General features: G+C 44.3%; 1 protein-coding gene across 3 annotated transcripts in view; it reads left to right on the top strand.

The window, feature by feature from the left end:
• The first annotated feature begins 10230 nt into the window (after positions 1-10230).
• The window catches only part of PBX2 (PBX homeobox 2), a 41749-nt gene continuing 35017 nt past the window's right edge, over positions 10231-16962 (top strand). For 2 of the 3 annotated variants that reach the window (XM_034421429.3, XM_060693347.2), the window contains exons 1-2: positions 10235-10719; positions 13309-13382. In XM_034421429.3, coding sequence (XP_034277320.1) covers positions 10514-10719; positions 13309-13382 — 280 coding nt within the window. In that variant the 5' untranslated portion in view covers positions 10235-10513. Of the gene's footprint in view, positions 10720-13308; positions 13383-16962 lie in introns of all 3 variants that reach the window. The other variant, XR_009623005.2, reaches the window with a different exon arrangement.

A 16962-nucleotide genomic window follows, 5' to 3' on the forward strand; every position in this document is an offset into this window, starting at 1 on the left:
AGAAAAAAATCCACACAATATTAATGTAAAATTAATTGAATCCTTAAACTTATTCTTAAATCCATAGCATACAGAAACATGGAATAACGTGGAAACATGTTATTCTAACAATGAGAAGAAAGATGTTTCTTCTCATTTTTAAAATATAAAGACATTTCAAAACTTGACAGAGCATGTATTCTATTCTATTCTATTCTATTCTATTCTATTCTATTCTATTCTATTAGACTACATTAACATCAGTTGCAACTTGAAAGCAACTTGGACATGCCAGAATCATATGAATAAACAAACACTCAAATGTCTTATTTACTTTTGTTTGTTTGTTTATCACATTTCTATATCACCCATCTCACATAAATTACACCTTAAAACACCAGCATGAGATATCTAACCCCCAATCTTTTCTCAAACATGCTTTGAAGAGTATCTATGGAGATTCTCAGTCGTCCAGGTTATGATTGTCCCAAAGATGCTTTTTCAAAGGGCAACTGAACTTCCTTTGTTTTTCCTTGAAGACTTTTCACTTCTCACCAAGAAATGTCTTCAGTTCTTCAACAAACTACAGAAACTTCTTGGAGGAGAAACGAAACATCTTCAAGGAAAAGCAAAGGAAGTTCAGTTGCCCTTTGAAAAAGCACCTTTGGGACATGTTTTGAAGAGCCTGGTAAACAAAATCTTCTTTTGCTGATGAATTAGGAGAAACCCTTCCATACTTCCACCTCTCACAATACTAGACAATACAGTATCAATAGTAGAGACCTTCAAATTTCTAGGTTCTACCATATCGCAAGATCTAAAATGGACAGCTAACATCAAAAACGTCATCAAAAAAGCACAGCAAAGAATGTTCTTTCTGCGCCAACTCAGAAAGCTCAAACTGCCCAAGGAGCTGCTGATAAAGTTCTACAGAGGAATTATTGAGTCTGTCATCTGCACCTCCGTAACTGTCTGGTTTGGTTCTGCAACCCAACCAGACAGACACAGACTTCAGAGGATAATTAGAACTGCAGAAAAAACAATGGCTACCAACCTGCCTTCCATTGAGGACCTGTATACTGCACAAGTCAAAAAGAGGACTGTGAAAATATTTATAGACCCCTTGCATCCTGGACATAAACTGTTTCAACTCCTACCCTCAAAATGACGCTATAGAGCCGTGATGGCGAACCTATGGCACAGGTGCCACAGGAGGCACGCGGAGCCATATTGGTGGGCACATGAGTGTTGCCCTAGCTCAGCTCCAGCATGCATGCACGCACCGGCCAACTGATTTTCAGGCCTTCTGGTCCCACCGGAAGTCAGAAAACTGGCTGTTTCCGGCATCTGGAAGGCCTCGGGGGGGGGGGGGATGGGGAAGGCTGTTTTTGCCCTCCCCAGACTCCTAGAAAGCCTCTGGAGCCTGGGGAGGGGAAAAAACGGGCCTACTGGGCCCACTGTGCCATTGCGTGCCAAAAGCAGGGGGAAGTGTGTGGGGGTCACGTGCGCATGCGCGGGAGGGCGGGGCTCATTGAATTATGGATGTGGGCACCCGCGACCCCCCACGCTCCCCCCGCTTTTGGCACGCGATGGCAAAAAGGTTAGCCATCACTGCTATAGAGCATAGCACACCAGAGCAACTAGACACAACAACAGTTTTTCCCCAAACACCATCACTTTGCTAAACAAATAATTCCCTCAATGCTGTCAAACTATTTAGTAAGTCTGCATTACATCACCCATCTCCTTCCACTTATGACTGTATTACTGTAACTTTGTTGCTTGCATCCTTACCATTTATATTGATATTGTTTCCTGATTGCTTATTTGTACCCTATGACTATCATTAAATGTTGTACCTTATGATTCTTGATGAACGTATCTTGTCTTTTTATGTACACTGAGAGCATATGCACCAAAGACAGATTCCTTGTGTGTCCAATCACACTTGGCCAATAAAAAATTCTATTCTATTCTATTCTATTCTATTCTATTCTATTCTATTCTATTCTATTCTATTCTATTCTATTCTATTCTATTCTATTCTATTCTATTCTATTCAGATCATTCTCCCATGATACTGGCTGGGAATTTTAAAAATTCAACAGATTTGAAGAACACCAGATTGGAGGAATTTGGAATACACCATCATTGTCTTGGAATATCAGAAGAATAAGAGGCAGACATGTTGGCAAATAAATAAAATGAACATGCCAAATTGTGGTTTGACTAACTATAATACATTGCACAAATGATAAATAACTACGTCTGAACAACGCATGAAACTATGAACCACTTAAACCACAACAGCTGAATTCACACGACCCATTCAACCAGAATTGAGCAAACTGCCTCGTGACCCAACTGGCATTCCGAAGAGCCAATACAAACAGTGGTTTTCCTTGTGTAAGGTAGCTTCCTGTTTGCCTCTTATTTCTCTGAATGCACATACAATAATTTCTCTCAAAGAAGAGGGGGAAATACTCACCTGATCCAAGACTCGGCAAGCCCGAAGGAGTCTAGTTAGCTTTCTATTGTTATTCCTGAAAAAGCTCTCCAATATTAGCGGACTGAAAAATTCATAGGCAGGACAAATCTGTTGACTAGCCTTTTGGCTACTTACTGTACAGGACTGTGCAAATCCAGAGAAAATTCATTCTCATGAAATCAATTCAGATTTAATGTAAGTGAAGCCTCTTCCGTGAATAATAATTATTAATGATTATTAATAATAATCACTGCATCATGAAATTCCAGAAACTTGAGTTGGAGAAACAAATTTTTCATGGCCAAGTGAAGCCATTACTGACAACAGTTCATTTAGTGACTGCTCAAAGTTACAACAGCACTGAAAAAAGTGGCTTATGAGCGTTTTTCACACTTACGACCGTTGCAGCATCCCCATGGTCACATAATCCAAATTCAGACGCTTGGCAACTGGCTCATATTTATAATGGTTGCAATGTCCTAGGGTCATGTGTTCACCTTTTGCAACTTTCTGACAAGCAAAAGTCAATGGGGAAGCCAGATTCACTTAACAACCATGTCATTAATTTAACAACTATAGTGATTCACTCAGGGGTGGGCTGCTGGGAGTTCGCCGGGGTTCAGGAGAACCTCTAGCTTAGATTCTGTGCAGTTTGGAGAACCTCCAAATCTCGCTCCTGGCTGGCCCCGCCCATCCCGTCCTACCCCTCTTAGGAGTCCTCACGCTGCCCGTTTTGGATGCAGATAAGTGCAGAGAGTGCATGGAGGCTCGTGGAGGGCAAAAAACAGACCTACCGGAAGTTCAGGAAAGCCAGAAACAGGCCCGTTTCTGGCCTCTAGAGGGCGTCCCGAGCCTGGGGAAGTTGTTTTTGCCCTCCCGGAGGCTCAAGGAAAGCCTCCGGAGTCCAGGGAGGGCAAAAACACCACCCACCCCCACCGTGGTGCAGGATGCTGAATAGGCCACACCCACCATGGCCATGCCCACCCAGCAACCAGGCAGAGAACCCCTTGCTAAAATTTTTGAAGCCCACTCCTGGATTCACTTAACAATTGTGGCAAGAAAGGTCTTATTTTGGGACAAATGTCTCACTTTGCGATAGAAATGTTGGGCTCAATTGTAGTCGTAAGTCAAGGACTACCTGTATAGGCTCCTGTAATGCAGTGTTTCTCAATCTTGGCAACTTCTAAAATGCATGGACTTCAACTCCCAGAATTGAGGGGAGGAAAATTTTGGGTGTTGAAGTCCACGCATCTTAGAGTTGCTAAGATTCAGAAACGCTGCCTACTGGGTGACCTTTACAGTTTTGGGATCTGGATGGGATAGGGCACCCCACTACAACAACTCTTGTTGATTTTTGCTCTCACAGTATCACAATATCCTTCGGAGTTGCTTTTAAGGGTTGGGGATCAGAGATACTTCCTACTGTAAGAAGAAATATCCTTCTGGGTTCAGCTCCAAGTGGGGAAAAAGACACTGGAAACATGGAGACTGCTTGGAAAGATGGTTTAATGGTGGACAGGATCACATGGTTTGAGTTCCTGAGCAGAAAAAGGGGCGAGATACAGCGAGTCCCCAGGTTTTATGCTCTCTCTGGCTTTGAACTTCCTGGGGCCCAGAAAAAGTATCCTGACTGGTTGTCAGACTTCCAGGGGGTGGCGGTCTTAGCTAGCCTTGCTGGCTGATGTAATCTTCCCAGGTGCCATGTGTTAGTTTCTGTTGCTAGATGGGTTCTATTGTGTTGCAGATGATGGTCCTTTGACAAAGGATTGGGTTTCTGCCTCTGGCCCATTAACGAAGGGTGGGGGGCAGGAAGGTGGGAGCTGCTTTGTCTTTAAAACACGCTTCTCCATTTCTCATCCAGGGAAACATAATATTCTGCCTTTTTAATATTTCCCAAAATATTTAATTCTTCTAGGAAAGGGGTGGATGCTAACTTCCTACACTACTTCGGTAGATGGTTCCAGCTTGCAGATGCTCTTGTCATGGGGGTACCGCAGGGTTTGCTCTTCATGTTTTAATATGAAGCTTCCGGTAGAGGCCATCCAATACTTAGAAGTGCAGCATTATATTGCCTTCCGAGTACCAGCTGCAGAGGTCACCAAATTCTTGTTCAACAGATGAACAGATGTGGAGGTCTGGATTGGATGATAGATGCTAAAAGCTCTTTGTGCTTTGCTGTCCTCTGCTGGTTCCAGCCTCATCTCTCAAAAATAATGCACTTCCCATAAAGTAGCAAGTCTGAATTGGGGTTCTTTTGGATTCACAGGTGGTAGAAGCGAGATGCCACCGAGTGGGCCTTCTAAAAGCAGGAGGACCTGGCTACAAAAACCTGTGCCCGTATTGCTGCTTGGTTAGACTTCTGCAATGTACTCTACGTGGGGCTGCCTTTGAAGACCACCCAGAACCTGCAGTATGCCCATCGTGCAGGCGTTGCATTGGCTGCTAATAGGTTTCTGGGGGAAATTGAAATGGTTACTTCAGGCCTAAGCCCAAAGATGACACAGTGAGGCCCAATCGAGTCCACTTCTTTATTTGCTTAGATCTGATTGACAGAATTTGGCCAGACTAAAGCTATAACCTTCTAACCTAATCATTATACCCTGGGAGATTCTAAACTGTGTCTACCCTGAACCTTTTCCTCCCTCCCTCAGCCAGTTCAGGACAGTGCAGTCTCTTGTGCTGGGGCCCTCTCTGGAATGTGCTGCCTCCTCCCTGGGAAATTGCAGTGCTGTTGATATACACCCCTACTATCTCTCAGTTGCACACTGCATTACAACTTTTGACAATACAGCTCGGGACTAAGATATTTCAGCCATGTGCTGGAAATGGTATAGCGTCTCCAGCTTGAGCAAGGAGCTGGACTAGAAGACCTCCAAGGTCCCTTCCAACTCTGTATTTCTATTCTATTCTGTTCTGTTCCGTTCCGTTCCGTTCTGTTCCATTCTTAATCCTATTCTATTCTATTCTATTCTATTCTATTCTATTCTATTCCATTCCATTCCATTCCATTCTTAATCCTATTCTATTCTATTCTATTCTATTCTATTCTATTCTATTCTATTCTATTCTATTCTATTCCATTCCATTCTTAATCCTATTCTATTCTATTCCATTCCATTCCATTCCATTCTTAATCCTATTCTATTCCATTCCATTCCATTCATTTCCATTCCATTCCATTCCATTCTTAATCCTATTCTATTCTATTCTATTCTATTCTATTCTATTCTATTCTATTCTATTCTATTCTATTCTATTCCATTCCATTCCATTCCATTCCATTCCATTCCATTCCATTCCATTCTTAATCCTATTCTATTCTATTCTATTCTGTTCTATTCCAGTCCATCCTACCCTATTCCATTCCTATCCTATTTTCTATCCTGTCCTACCTTCTATCCTTATCCTATCCCCGTGATGGCAAACCCATGGCACGCATGACCGAGGTGGCACGCAGAACCATCTTTCCGAGTATGCGAGTTGTCGCCCAACTCACCTGCAGCTGCGCATGCCCGCGTGCCCCAGCTGGTGTTTGCACCTCCGGTCCACATGTGCGCAATTCAGGGGACCCAGCTGGTCTTCGGAGCTCTCCTGTGCATGCGTGCGTGTTTGTGCATATGCGTGAGAGTACTTGCCCGCAGAGCATGCATGCGCAGACAGCATTTGCGCACATGCATTGCACATGCAAAAACCACACACACGTGCAGGTGGTGCGATTGTGCATGCAGCACATGGGGGAGGAGCCGTGCATTAGCACAAATGGCACACAAGCATGCAAACCATGTACCTGTTCAGCACTCACTGAATAAAAGGTTCACTACCACTATCCTATCCTATCCTGTCCTGTCCTGTCCTATCCTGTTCTATTCTTTTCAGGAGCACTTGACTCCCTTGGTATGGCTGTCCAAAATTAAGCCAAAGATATATTCTCTTCTGGGGACTTTTTAGAAATTAAACCCTTGGCATCCATTGTTTCAATATATTGTTTCGACACTGTTCTTACATTATTGTTTATTGTCTTATTTCAGTGATGGCTACCGTTTTTATCACCGCATGCCAAAAGCAGAGGGAGTCGCGCACGTGCGTGCCCACACCGATAATTCTATGCACCCTGCCCTCCACCTGTGCATGCACATGGCCCCCCCTGCTTCCCCCATTTTTGGCATGTGATGGCACAGTGGACCTGGTAGGCCTGTTTTTCACCCTCCCCAGGCTCCAGAGGCTTTCTAGGAGCATGGGGAGGGTGAAAACAGCCTCCCCCCACCCTGGAGGCGCTCCGGAGGCCGGAAAGAGCCCGTTTGCTGACTTCCAGTGGGCCCAGAAGGCCCGCAAATCAGCTGGCCAGCACACGCATGCATGCTGGAGCTGAGCTAGGGCAAAGCTCGCATGCCCACCAATATGGTTCCTATGGCGTACCATAGGTTCGCCATCACAGTCTTATTTAGTTGTACTAAATTACTTGGGTTATATTTTTTTACGATGTGATGCAATCTGCAGCTGCAGTGGAAGGAGCAGTTAAGAGACTGGCTAGCCTGGAATTGCTGAAAGGGAGGAAATGACATAAAACAGACACCCCACCCCAAAATATACCCCTTGGAGTCTTTATCTAGTTGTTCTGTAGTGCGTACAGTTAGTCCAGCAAGATTCTAGTAACTAGGCAAGTAGCAATAAATCTACTGCTCTGATCAACTCTCTCATATTGTTCTGTTTCCGTGCTCCTGACAATTATTTTGTATGTTTTTGCTGTTGTAAGCTGCCAGGAAACTTCAAATCCTAACATGATCCAAATCCTTTGTCCTAACAAGTTTTTTGAATCGTACAAATGCTACATGTGCTAGAAAAAAAAAAAACGGGAATGATTTGCATACATTGATACAAAAATTATCCTAGACTCATCAACCAGTTTTGTTTCTCAGCCTCCAGAAGGCTGGCGTTTATCCCCTTGGATTTAACATCTGCTTGTAAAAACATGAAGATTTGAAACCTGATATTTTTTTTCATGATGATGAAAGCCATCATATAGAAAATTGTTAAATTTAATATCCAGTATTTAATGTTGTGATTCTTTTGTACTTGTATGGGATTAGGCTATATAGAATAGAATAGAATAGAATAGAATAGAATAGAATAGAATAGAATAGAATAGAATAGAATAGAATAGAATAGAATAGAATAGAATAGAATTTTTTATTGGCCAAGTGTGATTGGACACACAAGGAATTTGTCTTGGTGCATATACTCTCAGTGTACATAAAAGAAAAGATACATTCATAAAGAATCATAAGGTACAACACTTAATGATAGTCATAGGGTACAAATAAGCAATCAGGAAACAATATCAATATAAATCGTAAGGATACAAGCAACAAAGTTACAGTCATAAGTGGAAGGAGATGGGTGGTGGGAACGAAAATATTGTTTTAAACTATAAACTTGAGTTTAGCGGACTTCATTCATGCAGGTTTTTTTAAAAAAAATTGCTTTGGCAAACGTGTATCTTTATAGCTGCTGCGCTACTCTTAAAACTGGATTTAGGGCAAATGCTAAGCATATGGGGTTTTTTTTGGAATAGAAAAGAATATCTGCAGCTCAGGCTTGAACTGTGGAGTCTTTGATGCTCTCTGAACTTGGTTGTTTGCTTGCAAACCTCTCATCACCCAGCTAGGTAACATCATCAGGATTCTAACCAAGTGGAATTCTTTGCAGTTTTGGAAACAAGCTTCATAACTACACACGTTGCTTAGGTTCGTCTGGTCTGTAAACCATGTTTAACACCCTTAGTGCTATGTGGACCCACTCAACTGTAATTTACCGAGTAAACTATGATTAAGCCAAATCCAGTTTAGTGCAATGTACAACCTCATAGTCCCTGGGCTGGCACATCTCATAAAGCTATTATGTATTTATTTCAGTTTGTGCATGCATGAGGTAAATGTTTCTCAGCCCAGTAACTACAGATGTAAACCATGGTCTATATCTATAGTTTTTTAAAAAACCATCTATAGTTACTTTTTTTAAGGGACGTGGTGTCTCAGTGGCTAAGACGCTGAGTTTGTCGATCAAAAGGTCGGCAGTTCAGTGGTTTGAATCCCTAGTGCCACATAACGAGGTGAGCTCCCGTTACTTGTCCCAGCTTCTGCCAACCTAGCAGTTCGAAAGCATGTAAAAAATGCAAGTAGAAAAAAAGGGACCACCTTTGTGGGAAGGTAACATCGTTCCATGCACCTTTGGCATTTAGTCATGTCAGCCACATGACCACAGAGATATATTTGGACAGCACTGGCTCTTCGGCTTTGAAACAGAGATGAGCACCGCCCCCTAGAGTCGGGAACAACTAGCACATATGTAAGAGGGGAACCTTTACCTTATTTACCTTTAAAAAAAAAACTATATGGGAGCCCATCTCATTGAATGCAACTTTGGGTGGCATACAAGCAGGAATGAAAATTTAACAGAACAGAGTTGGAAGGGACCTTGTAGGTCATCTATTCTAACCCACCCCAAGCAAGAGACCGAACACCATTTCTGACAGATGGCAGTCCAGTCTCTTCTTGAAAGCCTCCAGTGGTGAAGCTCCCACAACTTCTGAAAGCAAGCTGTTCCATCGGTTGGTTGTTCTCACTGTCAGAAAATTTCTCCTTATTTCTAGGTCGAGTGATCAGTTTCCATCCATTGTTTCTTGTCTGGCCTTCAGGTGCTTTGGAAAAAAGCTTGACCCCTTCCTCTCTGTGGCAGCCCCTCGAGTATATTGGAAGACTGCTATCATGTCTCCCCTGGTCCTTCTCTTCACTAGACTAGCCATGCCCAGTTCCTGCAACCCTTCTTTACATGTTTTAGCCTCCAGTCCCCTGATCATCTTGGTTGCTCTTCTCTGCACTCTTTCAAGAGTCCCCACATCTTTTTTTTTTTTAATAGCGTGGTGACGTTAAAAGACTTAAAAATAAATAAATAAAAGCGAAACGCCGGCAGAAGAGCATCCCTCCAAACGCCGCGTACCGTACAAACATCGGGCGGGCTCCCATTTCATCTACACACCGCGCCAAGGGTGGCTTCTTCGATTTCAAAAACGCAAATAAAGAAGCCGTAGCCCAGCGCGGCAAGCGGGCCGAATCCCCGGTTGGGTGGATGAAGAAAAACCGTCCCCTCCACTCCACCAAGCCAAAGGCAGCGCCACTCTTTTCGCAAACAGTTTGGGGCGGCGGCGGCGGCGGCGCGCGTGTTGGTGCCTGTGGTTTGTTTGTGTGTGTGTGTGTGTGTATGTCTTTGGGATCTCCAACGGGAAGGCTGAAGGCTAGCTGCTAGTTGGCGATCCCGAAAGATTCCCTTCACTGGATCCCAGTCCCAGCGGGAAGGGGCAAGCGCGGAAAATCCATTGACTCTGAGGCGCTTCAGCCTTGCGCTCCTCGAGGGCGCACAGGGCCCCCGCCGCGGCTCCTCAGCTTCCTTTCCTTTCGTCTAGGCGCTTCTCCGCCTCCGGGAGGAAGCCGGTGGGCTCTGGAGAGGAGCTGGGCTGCTCGGCGTCTCTCCCGGCGTTTTGCTTCTCCCAAGCCAGCGGAGGGCAGCAAAAATAGATAAAGGCACAGTTTGCGCCTCTCCGCCTGGGCGCACCAAGAGCAAGGGAGGAGGCGCCGAAGGAGGAGGAGGAGGAGGAGGAGAAAGGAGGGGGGGAAAGGGGGAAGCTGAGCTCCTCTCCTCCTTTTTCCTTCTCTTCTTTTCCCTCCCCCTTCTCAGCTCCACCTCCTCCTCCCTCCCCCTCCCTTCTCCTCCTCCTCCTCCTCCTCCTCCAGCCCTTGTGCGGGACTCCATTTTCCAGTCCCAAAGTCTCCAAGGAAGGGGCCGTGGGAGCGCACCGCCAAGATGGACTAGCGCGCCAGCCTTTCTTTCTCCAGCGTCGCCCTTCCGTCTCGGGCGGCCAAAGCCGGGAGCGCCCGCCCGTCCTCCCGCCGCCGGGGCTCGCTCGCTTGCTCGCCCTCCAGCCAGCCCCATCGCTTCCTCGATCGCTCGCGGACGCGCGCGCGGGGAGGGAGGGGAATCCCTTCGCCGAGCATGGATGATCCAGGCAGGCTGATCCAAGCGCGGGGGGCGGTCGGGATCGCGGGGCACCCCTCGGTCCAGGGGGTCCAAGCCATGACCCCCCACGCTCTCCACGAGCCCCCTTCGGATAACGGAGAGCCCCGGAAGCAAGATATCGGCGACATCCTCCAGCAGATCATGACCATCACCGATCAAAGCTTGGACGAAGCGCAAGCAAAGTTGGTTCTCCTTCTCGAGTCTTTGGACGGCCGGGGCGAAAGGGAGCGGGGTGGGGGTGCGGGAAGAGTGGGGCGGCCCTGGAAAGTTGGGCCGGGAGGGCTCCCTTTGTGTGTGCGGGCGGGAGAGGGGTGCAAACTCTTGACAAAGCCTCGCCGAGTTGTCGAAACGGGGGATCTGGAAGGCCCTGCGGTGAATTTGCCGGCTCGCCTTCCCCGCGAGTTTTTTTTTTTTTTTTTGCCCTGAGTGGCTGGTTGGAAAAGAGCGCTGGGTGGAGACTGGGTGGAAATCCAGGAGTGGGACGGGGTTCCCGACTTTTAGGGGGTGCTCTGAACAACCTGGGCTTGATCGGCTCCTGGAAACCAAATTCCACCTTTGGGGCAGAAAGTAGAATTGGAAGTTCTGGAGAAGGGGGTATTCTTTTTAAAAAAAAAGGGGGGGGGAGATGGGCTTTGCAAAGAAAGGGGTCGCTTTGGGGGAACTTGGTGGGGGGAGTTTAGTCGGAGGCTTGGAAATACAGAGCAAGTTTTGGTTTTTATTTATTGTTGGGAAGAGGTGGTAGGTAGGAGGCATAAAAACTTGATTAACAAGCAAGCAGGCAGGGTTCTGGATCTGGCATTTAGGATACAAAGAGGAAGGAGGGAACGGGATCCTGAGAATGGTTTGGGCTTTATATGCAATCTAGGTGGGCAGGCAAACCGATTTGGGGTAGAAAATATTTGCAGTAGTAAAAACAGCTGTCGGGCTTGAGGAAACTGTAAAATAGGATTTAGATCAGTGGTGTGGGATTCAAGTAATTTAACAACCGGTTCTCTGCCCTAATGATTTCTTCCAACAACCAGTTTGCAAAGCTGTTCAGACAGTTAACAACCAGTTCTCCCGAAGTGGTGCGAACTGGCTGAATCCCACCACTGATTTAGATACAGATATAAAAATTGAGTGGATCTGTTTTGAAACGGCAGGAGAAATAAATAGGGATTGAAACCTTAGCATTTAAGATCTAAGAGCTGATTAGAAAAAAAAATTATGGGATTCTTTCTCCAAATTAACCATTCACACTCTTTTCCGCATCTTGACTTTCCACACAATTTTCTTTCTAAACATCTTGTGCCTATATCTATCCAGTTCTCCTCTTCTGGTGGAGAATTAGAGCTTCTCTGGTTACATTTTAGTATTGATGATTTATACCTGGTAATTTTTTGCATGTGTACCTTCTGATCTGGAGTGTAACCCTGGCCTGGTATTAAGGTTGCAACTTCCGAATTTTTAACTTTGGGTGGATTCAGGTTGCGGTTTTCTTTAAAACTAGTTTATTTCCTGGCAGTCTTTAAAGAGCCATTGTTTTGCCATGATGCCGTTTTTTGCCAGGCATGGCTACTGCAATGTTTTTTGAAGCTCTGTTGTGTGTGAAGAGCTTTGTAGTACATTAGTTTGCTTCAGAAGATGGATTTCAGTTCCTGGAAGGTATTTGTTTTTTAATTAGGATTGTTGCTGTGAGTGGAGAGTACTCCGCTATGCTACTTAACTCTTGTGATGTGCCAGCCAAAAAGAAGGAGTATGGTATATTTGGATGGTTCCTCAAGGGTGTATTTTACTAAGACTTGTGGCTTTGTGTCTATTAAATCTAATATGAGTCCTAGTAAATTGAATAGCAGGCTCTGCACGAGGAGTTTTTAACGTTGAATTGTTGGGCACTGAAGCTTGTAAGACTCTGAAGAGAAAAGAGGCTTTTGATTTTAAGATTTTTAGTTTGGATTGCAAAAGTTGTGTTTTAGTGTGGAAGGTTCATAATTTTGAGTGTGGTTACCCTCCATTTTGGGGATAATTAGCCCTTTGGGGCTATTCCTTAAAGATGTATTTGTATGCAGCAATGTTATCTAAGATTCAGATATTTGTTCTCTTTCTAGATGGTTTTAATTTACCCCAAAAAAAAACCCAATTACAATACTTTGTGTATTGGGTTACTCTTTGGAACTGGGGTGAATTACGTATGCAAAATGGAGAATCTTATTTCACAGAGGGCCCTTTTGTATCAGGAAGTAGAGTATTTGCCTATATATATATATATATATATATATATATATATATATATATATATATATATATATATATATATATATATATATATATATATATATATATAATTAAATCAAGCAGAAAAATGGATAAAAACATCAAAAGCTGCAACAACATTCAAACTTTGGATTTTATTGCTCCTCTGTATAGACCTGGCAGGCGATGAATATACAGTTTATTATTTTGTGGTTATGAAAAAGTTGTTGAAAGAAAAAGTTTTGCCGTTTCGCTGCGCCCCCGTGGAACGTATCCCATCATTTGGACAAACTGTTCCGTAATGGAAGGAAATGCATGGGGTTTTTTTTTCCATTGCTGGGGAAATCCGGATGTTGGAATTACATTGGGAATTGCTGGGGGGGGGAGAGAAACTCTGCTAGATGTGGAAACGGATTAATTCAGTTGAGCGAGGCCTATGAGCGATGGTGAACACAAAGATTCTCTCCTTTTTCATGAAACTACAGAAAAGGAACCAAATGGCTTTATCTGCTCTCTTTCTTCCACTGTTTCAACTGCAGGAAACACACGCTGAATTGTCACCGCATGAAACCGGCTCTCTTCACCGTCCTTTGTGAAATCAAAGAAAAAACAGGTATTGTTTGAGTCTGGGGTCTCGATCAGGGGGTGGAGGGTTGATTGCTACTTTTCTAAGAGCATTATTTCCTGCTTCTTTTTTTTTCCTTCGGGAATTCAATGATTTGGGGTTTGGAGGTTCGGAGAATGGGGTGCGCAAGAGAGAAAGAAGAGTGGGTATTTTCTCTCCAGAGGCCTGCTGTTTCTACGCCATCTTGACGCTGGCGTGTCTGGAATTTCTTTGCCGTCTGCCTGGTTTTCTTTCTTGTTTCTTTCTCCTCCCTCCCGCCTTCCTCCTCTGCTTTCTTCCTTAAACCCCGTTGGGAGGGGGGGGCGATCTGAAGGGAAAGGGGTGCCTCTTACTCTTTTTGTGTTTGTCAATCTTGCTTGGAAAACGGGCGAGAGGCCTCTGAAAACACCTGCATCTTTTGTCCGCAAGAACCACCAACCTCCTTCTCCTCGGTGGCTTGGAAACATTTCATCTTCCTTGGTCGATTGTCAGCATTGACCCTGATTTGGGGAACGTTGCACCACTGGATGGTTGGAGAGTCGGGTGTGAGTGGCTTAAGGATACCAGTACGGGTGGTGTGATGCGAGCAATTGTGTAAGTGAGAGAGGAGGAGAAATGGTGTTTCTCCAGCTGTTTGCATTTGCACTTTCCTTAGATGAAAAAAGTGAAAGAGCTTTTCGGGATTAGGGAAAGGGATTAAGGAAAGGGAAGGGATCATCCTTCCAAGTTGTCATGAGAAGTTCATCTAAGCCACTGAGAGATCTGGGCCTCTCAGGCAGCCAAAATTGGAAAATAAGCCTCTGCGATGTGTCCTGGATAGTGTATGAATGGTATGACATATGTGTTGCTACATGATTTTATTTCAGAGGATGGATCCAGGATCTGTAAGCGGTTCTCACCTCATTTTTAGTAGACTCGTATCACCAGGGCTTCATTGCTGAGTGTGCTGACTTTTTTGGGGGGAGAGTGGGGGAACACTGCTATTTCTGGAAGTTGTTTTGTAAGTGGAGGTGGGGGTGGGTGGGAGGGAGGGAGAGAGAGAGAGAGAGGTCACAGTGAATCTGAGTCTTCAGTTGACTTTAGCTGGGATCTGGGTCAGAATGTTTGAAAGAGTTTAGGGCAGTGATGGCTAACCTTTTCCAGACCAAATGCCCAAAGCGCATACATGTGCCTGAACCCCCAAAATACATTGTGTGTGCCCCCCATGCATGTGACCCACCCCCCGCGCATGTGTGCGTGGCCCCCTGCATGTGCCCCACTCCCCCATGCATGCGTATGAGGCCGCACCCCACCTCCCGCACATGCGCGACAGAGACCCAAAGACCAGCTGGCTGGCGGGAGGCGCGTGAGCATGCGTGCCGGAGCTGAACTGGGGTGATGGCTTGCGTGCCCTCAGAGAGGGCGCTGTGTGCCACTTCTGGCACACATACCATAGATTTGCCATCACGGGTTTAGGGTTGTTGCTCTGTGTAAGTGATCATTCCCTCTCTGAAGGTTGCTTAGTTTCTTGCAAACTAAACCTGATTAAAAAGAGTAAGGGGCACCGTATCTGGGCTATAGAATTCCAGATGATCCATGGATGGCAGACAAGAGAAAGTATGAACGCATCCAGATTATTGCAGCCCAAATACGAAGCCAATGGAAAAAAATATGTATTGTTATTAATAATTGTAAGCTGCCCAGAGTTACCTTCAAGCAAGATGGGGTGCCTATAAATTTTATAAATAAATAAATACTATGATGGTTTCACCAATATTTCTATTGATATATTACCAATATTTCTACTGAAATCTGATTTCCTTGCCGGTGTTCTTTCTATTTTTTCTTGTTAACGTGTTTCTAGAGCTCTATTTACTTAGAATACCCTTCTAATGCATGTGATAAAGTTACATCGCAGTAATCAATCTGTTAACTCAAAGGTGCCATTGAATTGAAGGAGGCTTACTTTCTTTCCAGTAAACAGACATGTGACATTGGTGTTTTAAGTTTGTAGATAGGTTTGCTGCCTTTAGTATTTGTAAAAATAATAAAGGCAGGAGGAATATGGAAGATTAACTTAGATTCGGGTTAAAAAGGACTCTGCGGTCTAACCTGCAGTTACATTACAATTTTACATTTATGCCTGCATATCATTCCATCTCTGTCTGTAGCTGCTTATATATCCCAATTGTACATGTGGTATTTCGGTTGTATTTTTATCCAGCATAAAAATACCGAGGTGACCTTGAATTGCTAGTACAGCTCATACCACTTAAAAACATGCCACCCTCTAGACGAGAAGCCAGTTTGACTTAGTGGTTAAAGGCAGTGAAGTAGAAGCTGAGGTGACTCTTAAATTTCACTCTTGCCTTAGATACAAAACCAGCTGGATGACTTTGGGCCTCTCTCTCTCTCTCTCTCTCTCTCTCCCTCTCCCTCTCCCTCTCCCTCTCCCTCTCCCTCTCCCTCCCTCCCTCCCTCTCTTTCTCTCTCTCTCTCTCTCTCCCTCCCTCTCCCTCTCCCTCTCCCTCTCTCCTCTCTCTCTCTCTCTCTCTCTCTCTCAGCCTTACAAAGAAAAAGACAAAGAAATACCATTTTTGAAAATGTTGCCAAGAAAACTGCAGGGACTTGCAGGCACTAGGAGTTATGACTGGTTTAGAGGCGCCCCTCCTTCCCCCCCAAAAAATCCCACATCTGCAAAAGTCTGCCGGAGCATTCTGGGGATGTCAGCCAAGTCTCTCAAACTCTTCAACTTTAAGATGGATGGACTTCAACTCCCAGAATTCCCCAGCCAGCACATCTTAAAAGTTACAGAGTTTGAGAAATACTCAACCCGGACAGTGCTAAGTTAGAGATGACTACTTTATAGAAATAAACTATAAAATTTAGAACAAGGGTGCTTTCAGGCAGGTGCTGTAAGTTTGTTTCAGTGTGCATTCCCTCCAAAAGCAGGGGAATTAAGAGAAATTTAAATGAATAGTACTTTTAAGTCAAAACTAATTTTAAAAGTTGTGTCTTTCTCAAATCAAGTTGAACTCCGGGTGGTGGATGTGGATGTGTGCGATTTAATGTAATCACTCTCTGTATATTTTATTGTTTTCACTTTGGGCTTTGTTACACTTTTAAATTTGGCACTGTAACCAAGGACTTTCGAAAACCGCATAAGCTCCCTGGTTTTAAGATGTTTAGTTTGAATCAAAATTTGCAAGAAGGAAAAGAGCTAAGGATTATAAAATTTTGGGGAACATGTATTCGCCTCTTTCGGATTTTCTGAACTTTTGCAAAAAAATAAGCTCCGACTCGCCTGAACGAACAGCACTGAATTGTAGTCTCTTTGATAAATTTCATGAATCAAATCTTCCTAAATGCATTGTTCCAGTGTGAAAAAGTCATTACCTTGTCCCTCAATTCAGCCGATTCATTTTAAAGGGATAACTAAGACCAATTGTGTGAGTTATTAAAAACCACTCCACAAGCACAATGCATAACCGTACAGAAACCCAGAACAACATCCAGAGATCTGCCGGTTTCTCTTATCTTGAATAAGTCATGTTTCAGGAGTTTGCCATTAAAAAAAACCTGAATAAAAATGGAAGGAATGAGACTGTAG

This window comes from Pantherophis guttatus, chromosome 2, assembly GCF_059756535.1.
Source record: "Pantherophis guttatus breed Tessera chromosome 2, ASM5975653v1, whole genome shotgun sequence".
NCBI lineage: Eukaryota > Metazoa > Chordata > Lepidosauria > Squamata > Colubridae > Pantherophis > Pantherophis guttatus.